Genomic DNA, 22047 nt, shown 5'->3' on the forward strand with positions numbered 1-22047 from the left:
GCACAATACAGCCCCTGCTGGGTTTGTCTTCACGGAGAGTAAATGAGTTCACAGGATGGCCACAAGACCACAGGCCGTCTCTTTGCCTAGCAGGCAAGACAATAGTAGTCCATGTGTTTTTGTGCCTCATTAGTTTCCAGGTGGGCCAGGCCAGGATGGGCAGCCAGGTTATCTTTGCATGAATACAGGCTAAAGTACTGCGCTGTGCTGCTGTTCAAGGCCAATTTGCAGGACAAAGGCTGCATGCTACAGTGAGAACAATTTCGCTGTGTCTCTGAGGCTCGTCATCAGGAAGCTGGCTCCCACTCCTTTTCTGGAGCTCAGCAGGTGTTCTTCACAGGACCACTGACTACAGCCACTTCAGAGGGGTCAGCATTTTAACAGGCTCTTCTAAGTATCTAAAAATTCCATTTCTAAGGCTCTCTGTTGGAGGTAAAGAGCGTTATCTTCTCAGATTGGCTTTTTCTTTTCAGTTTGGTGCTGAGAATTTGGAAGGAAAGTCAATGTACTCCCCTACTTGCCTGCTTGGTTTCCTGCTGCCTACCAGGGCTCTTGCCTACCATTGTCACTAGTTTTACCTTTCAACAGATTTAACTTCATGCAGCTGCAGAATATCAGATACAGGGTGCTAGGCATCTGCTTTGGGAATCTGAGTTTCTGGCAAAGTAGTGGTATGGTGTAGTAGCAAAAGCAATGGAATGAAAATCATGGCATTACAGTTTTGGAAATGGCACTCTGTAGTACCTTGGACGGCCCCTGTAAACTCTGTGTCTCTCTATTTCCTCACATTGGTGTAATCGTAGCAAAATGACCTCACAGAGCATTGAGAGAATACCAATAATAATTAAGAAAGCATTTGGAAATCCACAACACATCTAGATACATGTAAATGCCTGCTTGCAAATGGTCCTAGAATCCTTCTTTATCAATGCCTGACGTGTTTTCATTTTCAGTCCTTTCTTTGACTAATTCTTTGTCTTTTTCTGTCAAATTTTGCCTTTGGTCTTTGGCTTTCCAATGATTGCACTTGGATCTTAAGTATCCACACTTTGGTTTCCTCCTGTGTTCACTGGCTTGCTGGTGTCTCTGCCTCTCTTAGGTTGTTCTGCAAGGAACTTCTGCTTACATTCTTGCCCAGTGAAGTGCAAACCTCACTATATCCAGGAACTATATCAACATCTAGGCTGAACTAGTTCCAGGCAACCCCTGAAAAAGTAGTTCAAATGTATTTCTAAAAGATTATGCAATCTCTTAAAAATACAGATTGAATCCTTCTATCCCTCTCAGTAAAATTATGCAGTGGTTCCCTGTAACTTATAGAAGTTCAATTTTTTTTGCCCTCAAAGCCCAGTCTGGGTTTTTAAGACACCAAGCCATAGGAATGGCAGGCCTAATTAAACAGTTATATGCATTTTCCCCACACTTCTTAGATTGCATAGTAATAAAATATAACACTGAGTATTTTAATCTGCTTTGGAATTTCTCAGAGAAATAGAGTGATAATAATATATAAATTATAAGTTGGGTGTCTTTTGGGGGAAAAGAGTGAAGAACAGAATTAAGTAAATGCTTATTAATACTAAGTATATATCAGTATTGAATTATCCAGCCATTTGAAATATCAGTACTTTATGTATCTTATACAAACTGATTTAAAATCTTGAATTATACATATCTAGATTGTATCTAGTGTTTAATCAATTGGACGCTTACGAATAATGGATAAATGATTTGTTGTCATACAGAATTGAGCTCTGCTTTTCATGCAGTGAGATTAACACTTTTCATTTTTACACTTATGCAATTGATTGTAAACTTTGGGATAATATAATTTAAACGGAGCTAAACAGTCCATTAGCTATGTCAGTGCCTCCTCTCTTGCCAAGCTGTAGTTTTATGCTAAGCTGTTGTGTACTGTGTTACATAATCCCCTGCATTCATTTTCTCCACCTGTTTAGCTTGAATATCTACAAGGTGACTGCACTGTCTCTTCAACCTCCTTCTCAGTATAAACACCAAGTATAAACAGATTTTGGGTGCTATTTTGTTTTTTCTAATGGAGGATTCAAAGGATTGAATAAGGTTAGAAATGCATGTTTGTCACTATTTGGTTTTGCCCGTTTTAGTTACCCTTACTGTCAACTTAGTATGATTTTCAAGGTGATAAGAGAGTGGTTGAGTCTCAGCTACTAGAAGGAAATTAAGATAGATTGGGGGTCTTACAAGAAAAATCATGTCAGTTGTGCAAGTGTACAAAACAGTGATTTCTTCAAGGTCCTCATTTTTTTCTCCTTCTCCTTTCTAGCCCTTGATATGCTCTTTTAGAGACTGGGTTATTGGGAGGCGGAGGTTGCAGTGAGCTGCGATCGCGCCACTGCACTCCAGCCTGGGTGACAGAGCGAGACTCCATCTCAAAAAAAAAAGACTGGGTTATGCATTTCTAGTGCCTCTTACAACATAACGTGTAGGGGAAAATTATTCTATCACTTGAAAATGATATAAATTTGCTTATGTAGGATACGACTTAGAGAGAATATGTCAGTTGTCTATTGTTTGTTGACCAATGGAGGAGATATCCCGACAAGGTAATGCTGATCTTGGTAGCCTCCTCTGACTCAGGGAAGAGGTAAACTGAGAAAATTCTTTGTTGGATGAAAAGATTGGGAAGGTTGTGAATGGTTACAGCAATTTCTGTTAAATATTTGCAAAGGAAGGCACTTCGCCACATAAAATCTTCATCGGTGTATTTGCATGGAGATTAGCATAAATATGCATGTGATTTGCATAGGCCTTTTCTTCCTCACATTGGTTTTAGTTCTTATTTATTTATGGTGATATTCTCTTCTCTACACTGATGCCATTTTTTCCCTCTATGGCCTCCCACATAAAAGAAGTGTTTTTGCTTTAAATACAGATCTAGGGAAACATTTCTTTTGGTGAATGAGTGATTCATGTAAGGTGAGAGGAATTGGTTTCTGGCTCAGTTTATTCAAAGTTTGGGATAGTTTGTCAGTCAATGTACAGTTCCATGGAATCATTTGTGGCCTTTGACAAGACAAGTAGGAGCATCTGGAATGTCCAGAGTGATGGGCAAAGGGAAGATAATGAATGTTTAGACTAAGAAAAGCCCAGACATGCCCCAAGCCCAGAGTACCACAAACTAACTGTGTTGTCTTGGGCAACTCACTTATTTCTAGTCATCAATTTCTTCCTTAATAAAATAAGGGCATTAAATCAGGCCATCTCTAAAATCCCTTATAGCTCTAAAATTTATTATTTTGACAGACTCCTTGCTCTAATTATATAAAAAATATTAAGCACCATGTAGCACATTAAATAATATCTGGTGCCTTGCTGTTCTGTGTCAAACTTTTCCCCTTTGAAGGGTACTGGATGATTAATTTAAGCTTCTCTTTATAGGCACTACTTTCCTTGCTCATTTATCTCAGTTCAGTGGGCACACAAGGTATAACTTAAATGTTTATAGAAGATACCCATTAATATACCACTTGTGGTGCCAAGGACGTGCACAGTAGTTGGCTCTGTGGACATCCCTGTCTGTAGAAAAAGAGCTTAGTTGTGATTACACCGTTTGATTTGTCACCTTCTACTCTAGATCAGGGTCACCTCCAGGTCTCCTGAACAGGGGCTTATCCAATTGCATTTTAACAAAGATGTTTCTTCAGAAATGGGGGAGAGATCATGACAATAGACAGAACACTAGGAGATTGGATAGATCTACTTCAAATATGCAGACAGTGTTGAATCTCTGCTTTATTATTTTGGGGGGGGCTATTTCTGCTAAAATCCAGCATGCGTTATGTGCTCACTACTTATACATGTGCAAGCTACCCTGTGAGCATTTATAGGTGAACAGGTCTCTTTTGCTTATACCAGTGTGTGTGCAAGCAGACATATGCAGGTAGACACATATGACTGGGCTGCTCTGAAACACACAAGAGAAATTTGATCTCTTCTTTAATTCCCTGGAGTATGAAGGTGAGGTTGATGTTTTAATGATCTCATAATGCTAAGATTAATTTAACAATATGTAGTGGCTAGTAGTCTCTTCACATTATAAAAGCGTCTCCTTTTTACAGCTCTTACTTTATGATGAGAAAATATTTATTTTGCCTAAGAAGTTTACCTGGGGCTGTGATGGTTGATACAGATCTGAGCTGAAGCAGACTTGGCTTTGGTTAATAAGCCTGGATTGTAGTTCCGGCAGGGAAAATAGAATTCTTTCAACCTTATTCTGTAGCCTCCAATCTTTAGAGGGAAACTGTATATCTCAACTATTGTTGCCATTTTCTTTTGGTAATGAGGTGCGTTTGATAGCTTTTGACCAACTCTGGTATGAGTTAGACCATTCTAAGTAAGGCTATCTGGCAAGAGGACAAATGGAATTTCATAACACTGTGTGTCAAAATTATAAATTGAAAAAACAAATAATTAAAGAAAATATATTTCATACTCTTACCTTGACAAATATACCTTTATAACTACTTGGAGAGCCAGATTCAAATTTAGAATTTTTGGATTCCTTGGAGTTCTGCATTGGGAAATAGCAGCACAGGGGGAACCAGCCAATCCCTAGTCCTCAGCCTATGGTCTGCTCCCTTCTCTTCCCACCTTTGGCTTTGTCCTATATCATGAAGGGTCTGGTATGAATGCATGTGGTTGCCCCAGCCTAATGGACAAGCCCTATCCACATTTCTGCAAGTAGTCCCCCATGGCTGCTCCTCAGACCTTGCAAGATGTATGGTTTGCCTTTAGAAAGATGGATCCAGGGCTGGGTGTGGTGGCTCATGCCAATAATCCCAACACTTTGGGAGGCCAAGGTGGGCAAATCACAAGGTCCAGAGATCGAGACCATCCTGGTCAACATGGTGAAACCCTGTCTATACTAAAAATACAAAAATTAGCCAGGCGTGATGTTGCACGCCTGTAGTCCCAGCTACTTGGGAGGCTGAGGCAGGAGAATCGCTTGAACCCAGGAGGCGGATGTTGCAGTGAGGTGAGATCACACCACTGCAATCCAGCCTGGTGACAGAGCAAGACTCAAAAAGAAAAGAAAAAGAAGGAAAAAGAAAGATGGATCCAGGGAAGAGGCCCGCACAAGCCCTGAAAAACAGGCTTAAGGTTTTTTGGCTGGGCAATGACAGGGTCCCAGTCTATGAAATATTGTCTTGAAAGAGAATATGGGCTCCAGTAGAATGCAATCTTGGCCCCGTGGAACCCTAGTTCCGTGGGGAAGGATAGTTCTGTGGGGAAGAAGAGAATGCCATATTAGCCCCGTGGAACCCTAGTTCTGTGGCCATAGGATAGTCCAAACAGGGTCATCTAAAACAGGATACCCTAGAGCAGAGAGTCTTGAGTTTAACAGTGGTATTGCTGTCTTATCAAAACATATCAAATTCATTCTCTTCCCTTCTCCTTACCTGCTGTATCACCTGCTCAGGTCTAACCCCCTGCTTAACAACCCAGCCATGTTCCACGGGGCTTGGGACTGTACTATAGAAACTAAAGTTAGCTGAGTTATTGATGGATGAAAATCAGAGCCAGATCTTTCAGGGTAATTGATTTTTTAGTTATTGGTCAATAAAAGCTACCTGAAGCTAAAGAGTTCTTTGTCAGAACAGTTAATTATCCATTCTAAACCAGCTCTTCTACAAGCATTTAAAAGCAATTCTTGAAGCAAAAGCAACTTGAGCCTCACTTGATCATTTTGCATGAAACGTCCCTTTAGGTTTTTCTTTGAGAAAATGTGAAGGAAAGGCAGCAAACTCTTTTGCACCATCTTGTTTGTCTTCTACCCTCATGTGGACACGTCGTTTCTCTGCAGTCACCCCTGCTGCTGGTTTCCCGGGTGTTTCGATATATGACTTGCGGAAGAATGGGAGGGAGTGCTGTGTTGGTATTAGCACAAGAACAGGGGCAGTACCCCTGCGGTGTGTTCTCTTTGGTATTTGCATAGATCTGACTCCTGCCAGACAAGTGTTGACTGCTTTCCTCTTTTCTTTTCCTATAGCTCGAGAGGAGAATGTGGCCACTTTCCGAGGCTCAGAGTATCTGTGCTACGACCTGTCTCAGAACCCGATCCAGAGCAGCAGTGATGAAATCACCCTCTCCTTTAAGACCTGGCAGCGTAACGGCCTCATCCTGCACACGGGCAAGTCGGCTGACTATGTCAACCTGGCTCTGAAGGATGGTGCGGTCTCCTTGGTCATTAACCTGGGGTCCGGGGCCTTTGAGGCCATTGTGGAGCCAGTGAATGGAAAATTCAATGACAACGCCTGGCATGATGTCAAAGTGACACGCAACCTCCGGCAGGTAATGGCTGAGGGGAGAGAATGCCTGGAAGGCTCATCCTAGGTGGCTGGGTAGTAAGTTTGTGAAGCAGGTGACGGGTGTGAGGTGGAGAGGGGTGGAGATTCAGGGATAGAGATGTTAAAGTCTAACTTTCTCCCAGTCTTCGCAATTTCACATGGAAAATTATTAAAATGTGTTTCTCCGCATACTTCAATTCTCCCTCTGTGCTTGTTATGTAAGAAAAAAAAACTCAGTTGTATAGATAATAAAAGTTGTAAGTACTTTCATTCCTTTTATTCTGCTTTCCTTTTATCATTTTCTTAATTACATTTGAATCTTATCGTATTATTGTTAAATTCAATTAGGGATAGCATTTTGTTTCTGCAGTTTCGTAGATTTTCCTCATTCTTTGAATATATGTTTTTCTTTTTAATTAAGTTAGCCATTGCCACGATGCCATAATTTTAATTCCTTCCAGAAAAAGTCTTCCTTTTTCTCTTTTAATTTACTACCCTTTCCCAACTATTTTTTTTCTTTTACGTTAATCTCTAGCTTTGGAATTAATTAGCCGGGATCTTTCTGAATTCCTCTGTTTCTCTGTTCCTTGATGCGGCGGTCCTACTCTATTGCCCCTGTCTCTCCCTCCGAGACTCTTCAGTTGACTGGGAGGCCTGGAAAGTGGAAGGACCCAAATAAAAAAGTCAACTTTGGAGCAGCCTTTCCTGGTTCTGTCCGTGCTTGGGAAGTCCCATCGCTTGCCGATTCTAAGCAGGCACCTGCGTCAGGTGACAACATTCTCAGAAAGCCTTAGCCAAGTGAAGTTGTTTTCAATTTCATGACTAATAATAATGATAACAATAATAATACCTCATCAGCCCACGTCAGTGAAAGAAAACCATTTCCTATAAAAATCAAAGTCTGTCCTGAGGCTGACTTTTCCAGCTTGCCATTGTTACTTGGTTTTCCTATTTGCTAATCTGTCATTAAATCCAGTTGGATGGTATCCAGGCTTTATTAACCAGAAAACACTATATTTTCTGAAGTGCTTATCAAAAAGTGCTTACCAAATTTCCTTCTGCCATATGATTGATCTGATGTCTTCTAATGTCAATGTGAAAGCATAAGAAATGATAGGTGTTTGCCTATGTTTTCTGTTTGATAAAAGTGTAACTCCTTACTAATGCTAAACAAATGGTATAGGCTGGCACACATTTGAAACACATTTCCACACTTAGGTATGTCAAGGAAGCCATCCTGTTGGGAGATTACAGTTATCTCAGGTAAAAATGCCAAATGACATAAGACTTAGAGTCCCCAATCATCTCAACATTCATGAATCTGATATTTTTGAATATTGTTCTGTGTTTTTCCTCTAAGGCCAAAGAACTCTATTGCTGATATCTTCTTTCATCATTCCCCATCCATACTTACCCAGGAGAGAACGTCTCAACTGTCAAGAGAACCCAAATCAAATATCCATTTGCTGATACATAAGGGCTTGTTACTTGTGAGCTGCAAAGACTAGACCTGAAAGTGAAATACAACCTTTTGCTAGTTTTGATTGGCAGGTACAAAATAACACCCTTTAGGCATTAATCAGTGGAGGAGAGACTTCATGTACTTTAGAGCACAATCAGGTCATGGTTCTCACCAATTTGTTTCTCTAACTCTCTCCCACCGCCCTTCCTTGCCATTCTGGAATGATTCCAATTCTCGTGTGAAAGGCTCACTTTTGTTTCTACTAAAAACACTTTTCTAAAATAGTATCAGGCCCACTTGAGTCCTTTAAATGGAGAGAGGATAAACCAAACTGTAATTCAAATATTGTTTGTGCTGTTTTAATCAGAGTAGCTAGAGGAAAACCACCCTGGATGTTTTTCCCACCCCTGCCCCTCGTACTCTAAGGCCCAACTCTGCTCTGTGCCCTTGGGCAAGCCATTTGACCTTTCTCCACCACAGTCTCCATTTGCAAAATGGTGATTACAATCTTCCGCAGCCATGTGTGGTGGCTAAATATGCAAAGCACCTTATGTTCCAGAAGGATTATGAGCTCATCCGTGGTCTGGGTATAGACGTACTGTGACGTGCACATGATCTACAGGCTGAGCATTCTGTTTCAAAGGTGACTGCATCTGTCTGGTGCCAAGGATGCAGCTAAGTGCAATTTTCTGTGCTAGACAGGGGTACAGAGGCCCTACAGTATTGGGGGTATTTCTTGGCAGAGGGAGTATTAATCTTCTGTGAGAAAGTGAACCTAAAATTGAACCTCATTGAAATTCTGACTAAATTTTGCAACCAAATGCAATTTATTGAAAGAGGAAAATCTCTGAAAAGCAAAGTTGATTTTGCAAATTCAATTATTTTAATGTGAATAATGTAAGATTATTATTTTGCCCATTAAAATAATATTTATAACATCTGTTTGAGTTCCCTAGGATACATTTGAATGGTGGGACATTCCTGTCTATTTCAATTAAACTATGAATAGCTCCATAAATATTTGACAACAAACTTATAGCAGCCTTATTCATTCATATTTTTGGTAAGATTGAATGGCTTTTATGGCAAAAATTCATCTGAGTAAAGTTTACCTGGGGTTTGCTGGAGTACTTACTACCAAATGGAGCAGAACTCTCCTCATTTCTTCCTTCATGATCATCTATTCATGGTTTTGCCTTTAAGCCAGGTCAGGACCAAGGCCAGGTATTTTATTATGGCTTACAATTAAAGGAAGGAATGTGGACTACCTGTATCTGTTGCAAACTATAACTGGGATTAGGGACCAAGGTAGTGAGGAATTCGTGTGTTTGTATGTGGTAGTGGGTGGTAATTGGTCCTTGACCTTGCCTAACTCCAAGGTCATGGCTATAACTTTCATGGCTTTACCTCTACGTGTTAACTTTTGTTAAACCACAAACACAAAACTGAGGTTACCAGTCTTCCAGTCTTCCAGAGGGCTTTTCTAATAATGTTTAACCTGCCAGTCTTCCCTCCTATCCATACAATAAATTACATAAAAGCTTGAAAAGCATTGTTCAAGAGGAATTGGGGGAAAGAGATTCCAAAACATTCTGGCAAAGTAAACAAATTGATGACCTTATTGAGTAATAAAGAAGATTCTAACTTTTTTGATGCATTCTATTAATTCTAAACTGAAAGAAAAATGTTCCTCTCTGGTTGCACATATCCACAAAAATCAAGTAGGTTGTAGATGTTTAATTATCCATGGAAACCTAGAGTACACTACATAAGGCAGACTTTCTGTGCTAGGTTTGATCTGTAAATGTTTTAAGTTTTTTCCTTTTTGGGAGGAAGTCATGATCATTTATCTACCTTGCAGTCATAGTCAGATGTGAAAAAAATAAACCCCAAAATATTTGTATTTCAGTTCTTTGTATCTATTTATCTACATGTGGAATGGTACCTGTTGGGGGTCTTTCCTTTCGGGAGAGGTGGAATGGGTTTGTGTTAGAGGGTGGGAAGGGAGTGGGTGGTGTCCATTCAGAAGAGTCCTTGGGAAGTAAGTATGGTGCTAATTGTAGCGGGTGAGGTCTGGTCTGAGAGAGATTTGGAAGAAGCAGGGAGCTGCAATGGCATGTAGACTGCAGCTCCTTTTCTGGCTGTGCCCCAGGTGGCATGGTTTTCCACAGAGTCCTGGTCTCATTGTCTTCCCCCCACTCTCTTTTTCTGTGTCGGGTGCCTTTTTTTTGAGAAACTAACACAAGATCATTCATGCAATGTGTCATTTTACTAACCGACTAATGTACTAACACCCTAACGACTCATCTTTGTTTTTAGTTTTTTTAATTAACAATCGTTCTGTTCACAATTTTTAATTTCCTTTCTTCCCCCTTCTCCGCAAAGCACTCAGGCATCGGACACGCTATGGTAAACAAACTACATTGTCTGGTAGATATCATTCTTATTGTCTCTTTTTTTGGGTTTGCCGTGTGTTGCCCCCGTTTTCCTCTCCAACCCCCCCTTTTATCCTCTTTAGACTCATTTCTTCTTTTAAGATTTTTGTTCAATTAAATGCAAGCCTTTCTTTTTCTTAAAAAAAAAAAAAATGGAAGGGGATGCACTTGTCCTAAAAATGATATTTGGTTGAATTTTGTGGGGAAGGTTTCCTTTTCTCTAGTTTTCAGTTTTTTTCCCCCCAAAAATGCTTTTCTTTCTTTTTTTTTTTTTTTTAAAGTATCTCCATTTGGCTAAATTTGTTTTGTTTTGTTTTCTTATTTTACAACTTCCAAGTTACATACTAGAGACAACAGAGATTTATAGTGAGAACTTTCTGCTTTCTGTGCCTTCCTCTCCCTCTTACTCTTCCTCTTTTCTTTTTTTCCTCCTTTCCCACTCCTTAGTCCCTTTTCTCTTTCCCTTTTATGTGGCCACGGCTGCCACAGGTGATCTGGGGAGGAAAGTACTCAACTTCCTAGACTCTTTCTTACCCTTCTTTTACCTTACTCCCCTACCATGGCCAAAAGGATATCCACCAGTTTTGTTCTCCATACAAACTCTGCATGGCATGTTCCTGTCTTGTGAATTTTCCCACCTACATCAGAATTTGTTTCCTCATTTTCCTCCTCATTACTAACAACTTACGAACCATCAACCCAATTTCACTTTCTTCTCTTTTATTTTTCCGCACTCTTCATTCTCCTTTCATCTTTCATATATTTTGGGGTTGGGTTTGGACTTTTTCTTTTCTTTTCTTTTATTTAGTAATGGAGGTGGCAGGCAGAGAAAAGACTACCTTTTAGTTTTGAATGCTTTTTTTTCACTTCCATCTTGTTCTTCAGTTTGTTCAATGCATGTAAGTGTGAAGTGGATTTTTATTCTTTCCCTAATTTCTCCCCACCCTTTCCCAGTTTTGTTTTTCTTCCGCCTTCTCTCTTGGTTCTAGATGATTTCTGCATGGGTGTATCGGTGTATGGTGTGTGCATGCTTTGAGGCCCCATCGTTTCTCTCTGCCCTCTGCTCCTTTCATGGATGTTGGGTAAAAGGGTGCTATTTCTTTTCTGTGGGCATTATTATTTTTATTGTTTTGGTTATTATTCCTCATCATTCCTTTTGTTGTTGTTGTTGTTAGAGTTGCCTTTTTGGTTTGGGTCATTTCTTCCCTTGGAGGTGGTGATGGGAGCCAAGGGAGGGTAGGGGTTGGTGTCCTGGGGCAGTCCATGGCATGTCTCATCCATGACCATATCAGAATCAAGACCCTTCTCCTTCCCTCCCTGAATGCATGTTTGTCAGCGTGGTGTGAGCCAAAATAAATATATTAATGACAATAAAGATAAAAGAAAAGAAAAAAGAAAAGAAAAGAAAAAAGGAAAAATAAAACCATCAACAACCAAAGACCAACCCCTAACAAACTTCATCATCAAATATCTTCTTTGCTGTTTTTCACTACCACCATGAATAACAATCATGTAACAAATAAGCAATCATTTTAGCAATGAACTGAGACAAGTGATATCGTCTGAGGATGGTTCCATTTTCTAGCCTGACTGTGTAAAGATTGCAATGGGTAGAACAAGGTGCCCGGCTTGGAAATTCTAACAAAGTCTTCCATGAGTCTGCAGGGAAATACTGAAGGCTTGAGACCCAGGGAGGCAGACCAGAAAATGGAACTTGGCTGCACATACCAAAATCAAATCAAATTAGAAAGTATACCTCATGAAAATCTTAATGAAAGTGATGCCACAAGTAGGGGAAGCCACTGGCTTATGTTAGGATCGTAAGGTCATTGTTGGGATTTTTTTTGTCCCTATGTCCCTCCACCAGGTGACAATCTCTGTGGATGGCATTCTTACCACGACGGGCTACACTCAAGAGGACTATACCATGCTGGGCTCGGACGACTTCTTCTACGTGGGAGGAAGCCCAAGTACCGCTGACTTGCCTGGCTCCCCTGTCAGCAACAACTTCATGGGCTGCCTTAAAGAGGTAAAGTTCACCCAACTCTATTTAATGCACCATGTGATTGTTTCATTTATAAACAAATGACATGTCTAAATCAATGACTGGATCTGTCCACAAATCTATGAAGTGATAGATTGCAGCACAAACGACCTTGGACTTGAAAGTAGGTATCCTACATTTTCATTCCCGCTTAAGCTGGTTGCATGACCTTGGGTTTGTCAATTTAGTACTGTGTTAGTCCGTTTTCACGCTGCTGATAAAGACATACCCAAGACTGGGTAATTTATTAAGAAAAGAGATTTAACTGATTCCCAGTTCCACATATCTGGGGAGACCTCACAATCATGGCAGAAAGCAAGGAGGAGCAAGTCACATCTTGCATGGTGGCAGAGAAGAAAAACTTGCGCAGAGGAACTCCTCTTTATGAAGCCATCAGATCTTATGAGACATATTCACTATCATGAGAACAGCATGGGAAAGACCCGACCCCATGATTCAATTACCTCCCACTGGCTTCCTCCCACTGGCTCCCTCCCACAACAGGTGGGAATTGTGGGAGCTACAATTCAAGATGAAATTTGGGTGGGGACACAGCCAACCATATCAAATACCCTGTGGCTCTCTTTCCTCATCTAACAAATTGAGGCTCTTATCCCACAGATGGCTGTGCTTATAAATTAAATGCAATCACACAGGTGAAAGGCCATTGAAATCACAAGGAACTAGATGAGTGTAAAGTTTGATTTTTGTGATTTTGACCTGGCAAATAGGAAAGCTCTAGCTAAAAGTAGCTCAATTTGTTGTTGTGTGCCCTGTCTAAAATATAACATATGTATTATTTTACCTTCACTAAGCCTGGTGTTCCCAAGGGTCTCATTATTTGAGATGAAAGAAAATTCTTATAATGTAACATTAAGGCTCAGAAGACTGGTTTTTCCTTTTCTTCTTCTTCTTCTCTGAGAGCTAGTAGCTGTGAAAAAACAGTGGGACTTTGCCATTACTCATTTATTACCATTGTAGCTGATGTGTTGAGACCTCTGTCTGAGAGCAAAAGGAGCTTCAGCCAAGTGTAAGTGCAACCTCTAAGGTCAATTGTTGAGGCAAAAAGAATCAGATTTAATTTGGTAGAGCTCTTTCAGAACACTGTGGCATCAAAGCAATGCACTGCACATTTTGTTTAAGCTAAGCTTGATTGCCTAAGTTATCTATACCATCTCCCTTGGGACATTTCTTGAGAAGCAAACAGTGTTCCTTCTTGTAGATAACAATCCCTTGTGACATCTTATGAGTCTCCTCTCAGGGCATATGTTTTACTCTTATTATGGTTATTTGAAATTTATTGAGCATCATTTGTATATGAGATGGCACTGTCCATGCATTCATTCATGCCACTGCCCTGTGAGCCTTGTCCAGGCAGAAATTGTGTCTGTTAGGCATGGCACATAGTAGATGCATAATAAGAATTTGTCTATTTATCTAATAATCATTGGGTACCTTTTTTTGTGCTGTAACTAAACTTGGTGGCTCTTTTTAAGCCATGATCTGCATGCTCCAAGGCTTTGTCTTGTAGGAAGGGAGATGAGATCAATGAGTGAATAAGTATAGCATAGGAGAGCAAGTGTTCAGTGCCATAGACTAAATGCTGTAATTGAGTAGAGGAAACATAAATTTTAGGTGGAAGTCAGTTTTAGAGAAAGAGTGACATTTGAGGCAGGCCTTGTTGTAGAAAATCATGTGCAAATTGAGAGGAAGGGGTAGAAAAGAGAGACAATAAAGGAGGGAAAATCCAATTATAGCTTTGTATTGTTCTCAGCCTGTAGAATGAAGTAAGAGGAGCACCCAAAGAGTGCTATTATCTCTCTGCAGGATGTTACCTAGGCTTCTGCTGGCTTCAGAGATTTCATCGTCATTTCTGATGGAATTATGGTAGGCATAGAGCCCTTCCTCCCTGGGATTTACTCCTATTTGGATAGAATAAAGGTATAGACTATGCACTGTCTAATGAACCCTGAAAGACTCTTAAACGTTGTTAAATCACACTACATTGGAACTGCATTCTCATCAGAAAAAGACTGCAACATTCTTGTCACCAAGGACATGGCTCAGGAATGAATGAGGCATTGGTTGCTGTGGAGTGCTCATTCAGTTTTGTAGTGCAACAGTCCTGAGCATGAAGTTTCTCCAGGACAGGATTTAGGTCTGGCCTTTAGGATTAATTTTCTCCTATACACAATTGTATTGAGCTACCTCTCTATTATATACTTAGAGACAAAGGAACAATTTCCCAACCACGAATCTTCTATCTATTAATCAGGAAGGAACATTTTGAAACAAGTCTCATAAAAACACAAAGATGTCTCTGATGACTTTATCCATGTGGAAACTAAAGAAAATAAAATACACACACACACACATACACAGACACACACAAACACAGACAGACACCACACACACACACACACACACATTTTTGCTGTCCAGAGAGCAGAAAGCTTCAAAAGTCTGTCAGAAGTATTACTGAATAGCTTAAAAGTTAAAGGCAGTTCTGAAAAACAGTGTCAATAATAGAAATAACTATAATCAGTGATAACAATATATCCTTATCTTAGCTAGCAGCACAAATATGCATTTAAATTCAGACCAAGTTAGAAAAAGGAAAGTTCGAAACACTAACGGAAATGATAGGCAAAGCTAGAACTTGATAAACTCCTGCCCCATCTGTTTTCCCTGTACAGCGTGATAGTCTTTCTAAGGCACTCGGAAGTCTTCTTATTTGTCTGAGTACCTTGAACAGATCACTTTGAGTCTAACGTAGTGCTAATATGTTATTTCTTTGCATTTAATAATTACACTTCACTTTTCTGTGGGCAGGTCTATGGAGATACTTCTCTTGTTCTTGGTATTTGTTTTTGATAAATCAGTTAACATCAAAGGCTTCCAGATATGTTAAGATTCAACTACCTGATAAACCCCACTCACCCACTTAAACCATAGAACAGTCTCTAATTATTTCACACTCCCTTCTTCCCCGTCGTTTTCCTCTTGCTGCCTTAAAAAAATCTTCTCTCGCCATTTGTGGCTTTAAGTTGTCCTAAATGAAACTAAGTGATTTTATGTGTAATTTTCTTCAAATTAGGGACATGGCGAAGGGCCTATGCAATTTCTGCTCCAGATCATCAATATTGCTTTGTGTGTGGCACAAAACAGGTTTTGTTGTTGGGACTGTAATTACTTCACACCTAAAAACTAAGTTCTGGCTCCATGATTGTGCCAAAGGGACTGGATATTACTCATGTGCGTACTTCCTAACCTCATACCCATGTAAAAGCCACAACAAAGCGTCCACGTTGTCATCAAACTATGATAGTTTTCTACACACGTTGGTTATCAATATAAGATTTGTGTCCACTTAAATATCACGAAGTCAGCATCTTGTTCCTTTTCATGTTTTAGTGTGTCTGTCTCATGTTTGTTCTTATTGTGTCCCCAGCTCCTAGAATGGTTCTTGGCACTTGGTGGCTCTCAGTCAATATTTGCTGAGTGAAATCACATGATTGTATGTTAATAAATACCTTTCCTAAATGAATGCTCTTAGGTACTATTGACCACTTGACTTACCTGGGATGATTAAAGAACATCTTGACATGGCAGTGGGTGAATCTTTCAAGAATCTTCTCCTCCTCCTCCTGAGCTATCAGATATGAGAAAAAGATTATATTAAAAGCCTCAGCAAGGCTAAGAGGAATGATTGGAAGTTCCTTTATGAAAAATGGGATAGAAAAGGCTGTGAGGGAGGCATCAAAGTATAATGAAAAGAATACTGGGCTTCAAATCAGAAAATCTGCTTAGGAATGTTAGCTTTATCACTGGCTATATAATAAGGTCACTGATCTTACTCCAGTCTCAGTTTTCTAACCCATAACAAGGAGATAATAAAACTTCTTTTGCATTCTTAAGAAAAAAAATGAAATGATGTACGTAAAAGTGAAACCATACAGCATTACAAAATACAATGTTTTTGCTTATAATAATTGTTAAGGATTATATATCGCATTGTATAAAATAGTTTATAAATAGAAATATAAGTGTAAGTGAATATCCATTAGCACATGGAATCTCTATATTTCTCATATTAGCAAATCATTGTCAGGAAAAAAAACCCCATTATTCTGAGATTTGCCCTACATAAATTCTCTCGTAATGCAAAAATAGGGATAACTCATCCTGCCTGCCCTCAATGATTACTTTGTTTTTGCCTTTGGCCATTTATTTGACACTATGTTTTCCTTTATTAAAATGTGAATTCCATGAGAACAGAGGTCTTATTTGCTTGTAAATGTTTCCCCAGCACCTAGAATGGACCTTGACATTAAAAAAATGCACTCAATAAGAATGTCTGGAATAAATAAATAAATGAATGGAGCTCTGAAATCTGGTGGAGTTTAGATGAACAATGTGTAAGTCCAGACTGCTATTAAAAAGTATCATAGGCTGAGTGGCTTATAAACAACAGAAATTTATTTCTCACTGTTCTAGAGGCTGGAAGTCCAAGAACAGAATGCCAGCCTGATCAGGTTCTGGTGAGGGCCCTCTTCTAGTTTGCAAACTGCTGTTTTCTTATTGTGTTCTCACATGGAAAAAAAGAGGATAAGAGTTCTTTAGGGTCCCTTTTATAAGGGCACCAATCCCACTCATGAGGGACCTTCATGACCTTCATGACTACCTCCTGGAAGCCCCACCTCCTAAAACTGTCACATTGTGGGTTAGGATTTCAACATATGAACTTGGAGAACACAAACATTCAGTGCATAGCAAACAATATATCCCCCAAACCTATAATATGCCAAGGGCTGTGCTAAAATATAAATATGAGTCAAACATGGTTCCTGCTTTAGAAGAACTCACATTAGTGGGGAGAGGCAGACACGCACATAATTGCAATAAATAGCGGTTAATGCACAACTTGAGACATTCTTAGTTATAATGTGGCTGCTGAGGAGAAGGACATCCTGGGGTTCAGGGAGCATCCCAAGGTGAGGTGCTTGATGCCAAGTAGAGGGGAGCATGGAAGCATGGGGAAAGAGGTGCTCCAGGATGAGGGGCAGGGTGAGAAAGGCATGGAGGTAGAGCATGTCCTGGTGTCTGGGTGAGGAACATACAAACAGCTTGCTAATTTCAAGGCCCAAATTATAAGACTGGGAGCTTTGGACTGGTAGCTGTGGTGAGGTAGGGACTATGTCATAGAGGTCTTCATTTCATGCTATACCCTTGGACTTTGTTCTCTAGGTAATGGGGTAGCCATTGAAGGACCTTAAGCAGCAGAACATAGTCAGATTGGCATCTTACCCATCAGGCCTTCATTCTTTGAGGAGTAATGTTAATTCATCTACCACTTTCCCCTGATGTATGTTTTTGTCCTAGGAAGTTGAAGATCAGGGATAGAAAAGGTGGTCCCTCAGCTGGGCGCGGTGGCTCATGCCTGTAATCCCAGCACTTTGGGAGGCTGAGGCAGGCAGATCACGAGGTCAGGAGATTGATACCATCCTGGCTGACACCCCATCCTGGCTGATACCATCCTGGCTGACATACCATCCTGGTGAAGCCCCATCTCTACTAAAAACACAAAAACAAAATTAGCTGGGCATGGTGGCAGGTGCCTGTAGTCCCAGCTACTAGGGAGGCTGAGGCGGGAGAATAGCGTGAACCCAGGAAGTGCAGCTTGCAGTGAGCTGAGATCGTGCCACTGCCCTCCAGCCTGGGTGACAGAGCAAGACTCCATCTCAAAAAAAAAAAAAAAGAAAAGAAAAGGTGGTCCTTGAGCTTCAGCATTGGATTGGAGCCTGCCTCTCTGAATTTTAAAATTTCTACAGAAAACTGCTACCTTCTGACTCCAATTTCAGTTTCCAAAGACCCTGCCTGAGAGGACATGCATTTCTCTTTTCCTCTGTCCTTGGCATTACTGAGCTGTTCAATGACAAATGAAATACAGGAAGGCCAAACCAAGACTGAGTTACATGAGTAGGGTCCCCATTAGGCTATTCAAGCCCATCACAGTATCCTCCCACGTGTTGGACCTTCTGTGTAGTTTGATTTGGTTCTTTCCACACCATCCTCCTTTCTCCTCAATCTGACACTCCTCCATTTGCCCATGTGGAGAAGCGTAAGTGCCACTGAGACCTGTGGGACAGACTGGACTCCCTCATCTCTCTATTCTCATGGCATCTCTAATGGGGAGGAAGGAAGAGCGGGAGAATTGGGAGAATAGAACACATATTTAAAGGAAAAAGGATTGGATAGAACATCATTGTGCACATTACATTCCACATCCCTTTGTGATTATTAGCCATTTAAAACCGAATGGAGTTTTGCAGCCAGAGATAGTCTCTGAACAGATGATTAATGGCTTAATCTGTAATAACTTTACATTTTATAGAACCCTGATAGGCGTCCACATCTGGTGAGCCAAGCTATTTAAGGCTGTGTTAATTCTGTTAATTGCTATACGTTTATTTGAATTGCTGGCACCTGCGGGCTTTGGGATAATGTGTTTGTTGTTGCTTTTTTTCTTCTTTAAAAAAATACTCATTTTATTTTACCCTGTCTTGCTTGCTGTCTCTTGTTGCTATCTCTCATGCTATCACTTAATTTCTTCTCTGGATTTTCTTTTGAGTTGTCCTCTTGCTTCCTTACTCATTGTCCTTCCTCCTCCCCTTCTCTGTTCCCTTTTTCTTTAATTCATTTGTTTCCCAAGCTGTTGTTTTGGTATCCTTCCTGATTGCTCAGGTGGTGATAAATGTCTCTGTCTATTAGCAGGTGAATTCAGGTCATAGCATTGGGTCTAAATATTCCTTTTTTTCTATCACGAAGACTACTGTGCAGCGTAGGGCTGGTAAGGCCCAAGCAAGGCTTTTAGAATCAACATGAGACATGAGAAGAGGGTGGGCTTCAAAAGCTCAAGCCCAGGGTATGAGTCTTGCCTAGACTTATTCCTTGCCAGTTGCATGGCTTTTAGCAAGTCACTCGACTGCTCTGAGCCTTGGTTTCTTCATCTATAAAGGGAGCGACTAATACTGATTTCATGTATTTTTATGTAGGGAGCAAATGGGATTAGACAATGGAGGTGTTTTATAAAATACAAAATACTATACAAATGTTAATGAAGTTGTTATTTATGTTATTAATTGAAACAAAATCAGTTAGTTCAGGCCAAAGAACCACTTACTGCTCTTCACCATTTCTGCAATTAAAAACGTGCAGAAGTTAGGAGTCCAATGTAGTTTAATTAAAAAGGCCTGCTACCAGGTCCAGTTCTAATGTTAATTAGAAAATTATACAACTTCTCTGGATATCCTTGTCTTGATCTGTAAAATGAGGATAGTAATCCCTGCTAATCCAAATGCACACTACTGTAGAGACCTTCTTGTAAATGTCACATAGAAACACAAATTATTGCTCATTAGATTTTGGGTAGCAAGGTAAGTTTTATTCCATTAAGGAAGATGTACAGAAAAGCACTCTGTGGGTTTGGAGATAAGAGCGTTTTGACAGAATGGGAGAATCAATACTAAAAGCTGACCAGAGAAATAAGAGTTGAGCAGGGTGGAAAGAAATGAAGTTGCAAATCAGAGGAAATGGAGGAACGTGGCAGAAGAAGAAAAGAAAAAGCAATTACTGCATCTCAGGAGCTATCTATTGGCTTGTCATAGGCTCAGTGATGTCCTCCGCAAATTCATATGTTGAAGTTCTAACCTTTAGTTTGTGACTATTTTTGAAGATAGGGCCTTTTAAGAAGTAACTGAGATAAAATGAGGTCATATGGATAGGCCCTCAACCTATATGATTGGTGTCCTTACAAGAAGTGATAATGACATGGATATACAGAGGAAAGACCATGTGAAGACAGAGGGAGAAGATAGCCATCTACAAGCTAAGGATAGAGGCTTCAAAAAAAACCAACCTTGCTGACACCTTGAACTTGGACTTCCAGACTCCTGGAGTATGAGAAAATAAGTTCTGGTAGTTTAAGTCACCCAGTCTGTGGTATTTTGTTATGGCAGCTCTAGTAAATTATAGAGCTTTTTTATGGGTTGACCATAAAAAAAATGGCCATTTTTGGCTGGGCATGGTATTTCACGCCCATAACTTTAGCACTTTAGGAGGCTGAGGTGGGGGGATTGCTTGAGTCCAGGAGTTGGAGACCAACCTGTTAAACTTAAGGAGACTGTGTGTCTACAAAAAACATTAAGAAAATTAGCTGGACATGGTGGCACATGCCTGTGGTCCCAGGTATTTTGGAGGGAGGTGGCAGGATCACTTGGGCCTGGGAGGTTGAGGCTGCAGTGAGCCAAGATGGTGCCATTGCACTCCAGTCTGGGCAACAGAGCAAGACTCTGTCTCAGAAAACAAAACTGCCGTTTTTTTGTGTGTGAGGATAAAAAAAAAAAAAAAAAGTCAAATATTGGCAATGTTGGGTGACTTAATTTCAGAATGAAATTTTTGTAAAGAAGATAGATTGAATCTTCTGGAAAAGAGATTACTTTCTGGATTACAAGGAATTTCTGTGGGCAGGAAAGAGAGAAAGAGAGAGATTGGCAATGTGAGTCAATTCCCATTCCCCTGGCCATGGCTGTTTTCTTTGTAGGTGGGCTTCTAATGCAATTTGGACTCATAACATACAGAGGCACAGAGGAAGAAGGAGCAAAACCCTGAGCTACTGGGGACAGGGATACATTTGAAGCTTATTTCAGTAGGAACCAGGTGTGAGCATTTAGCCAAGGGTGGCTGTCAAAAAGTCGTATGGGCCTAAGGAAGAATGAGGAGCATGGAGGTCTCAAAGATCTTTGGTGTTTCAGTGCTATGACAGAGAGTAGTTCTTCAGTTAGTGCCACAATAAAATTACTAAAGAAGGATTTGCTGCATGTAGTTGATGGGTTGTTGATGGAGAAGTAGATTAAAATATATGTATTTGGCAACTGGGTATTCATTATGCCTTCATCTGATATGTGTTTCTTGATTTTTATTCCCTTCATACTCAATCCAATGATTCAGTGGCACCTGTTCCACTCCCAGCTCTGTTAGTGAGCATGTGATCCCTAAATCAATTAGGGACTCCTATTCACCTGGTTATGGTTGCTTTCTTCATAGGCAAGCTCCTAAACCAATTTGGATCCATAACACACAGGCTCAGGACTTTTGTCTATATGTTGTAGGGAAACAGCTCTCTCCTGTTTTGGGCTAGAACTTGGAGTGGTGTTAAACTAAGCTTCTAGCCACTATCTTGCCACCACAGAGACCAAACACAAAGCCAGGATGGAGAAAATCAGAGCCAAAACATGGAAGAAACTAGGCCTTAGCGACATTTTTGAAGGCCCTGGGTTAAACATTTTTCAAATTAGACTACCGCTTAATTTCCACTCGTGATTGAATAAAGTACCTCTGTTGCCTAAACCAGTTGCGGCTCTGTTTTCTATCCTTTGCAGCAGGAAGCCCTAGGTGATGTAGCAGAATTTCTCATGTTCCTATTTTACTCCTGTTTTTTGCTGACAAAAAGATAGGTCCTTGGACAAGGAAAGACAGATAAAAGTAGGAAATGTAATACTGGAGCATCTTAGAAATCAGATAATTTGCTCTGTATTAACTCAAATTTCCTGCCTCAGATGAATGCTATCCCAGGATACAGAGAGAATTTGTAAATACAATTTTTGAAACATACTTGGTGGTTTTTGAGGAATGCTAGTGAATAGAGAAGGTTCCTAAAGACTAGACAATTGAAAAATGTGGATAATGCAAACAATGAACTTATGAGTTGAACTGAAA

The 22047-nt window shown here is 40.2% G+C and overlaps 1 protein-coding gene across 16 annotated transcripts in view; it reads left to right on the plus strand.

Moving 5' to 3' along the window:
- NRXN3 (neurexin 3) overlaps positions 1 to 22047 on the plus strand; it is a 1700445-nt gene that overhangs the window by 483101 nt on the left and 1195297 nt on the right. For all 16 annotated transcript variants that reach the window (XR_012091017.1, XM_073011214.1, XM_073011222.1 and 13 more), the window contains 2 exons: positions 6032 to 6333; positions 12094 to 12255. Coding sequence is in view for 15 of the 16 variants with exons in the window: in XM_073011214.1 (XP_072867315.1) it covers positions 6032 to 6333; positions 12094 to 12255 (464 nt within the window). In the remaining variant the exon portion in view is untranslated. The remainder of the gene's footprint in view (positions 1 to 6031; positions 6334 to 12093; positions 12256 to 22047) is intronic.

The sequence above is a fragment of the Chlorocebus sabaeus genome, chromosome 24, assembly GCF_047675955.1.
Source record: "Chlorocebus sabaeus isolate Y175 chromosome 24, mChlSab1.0.hap1, whole genome shotgun sequence".
NCBI classification, from domain to species: Eukaryota; Metazoa; Chordata; class Mammalia; order Primates; family Cercopithecidae; genus Chlorocebus; species Chlorocebus sabaeus.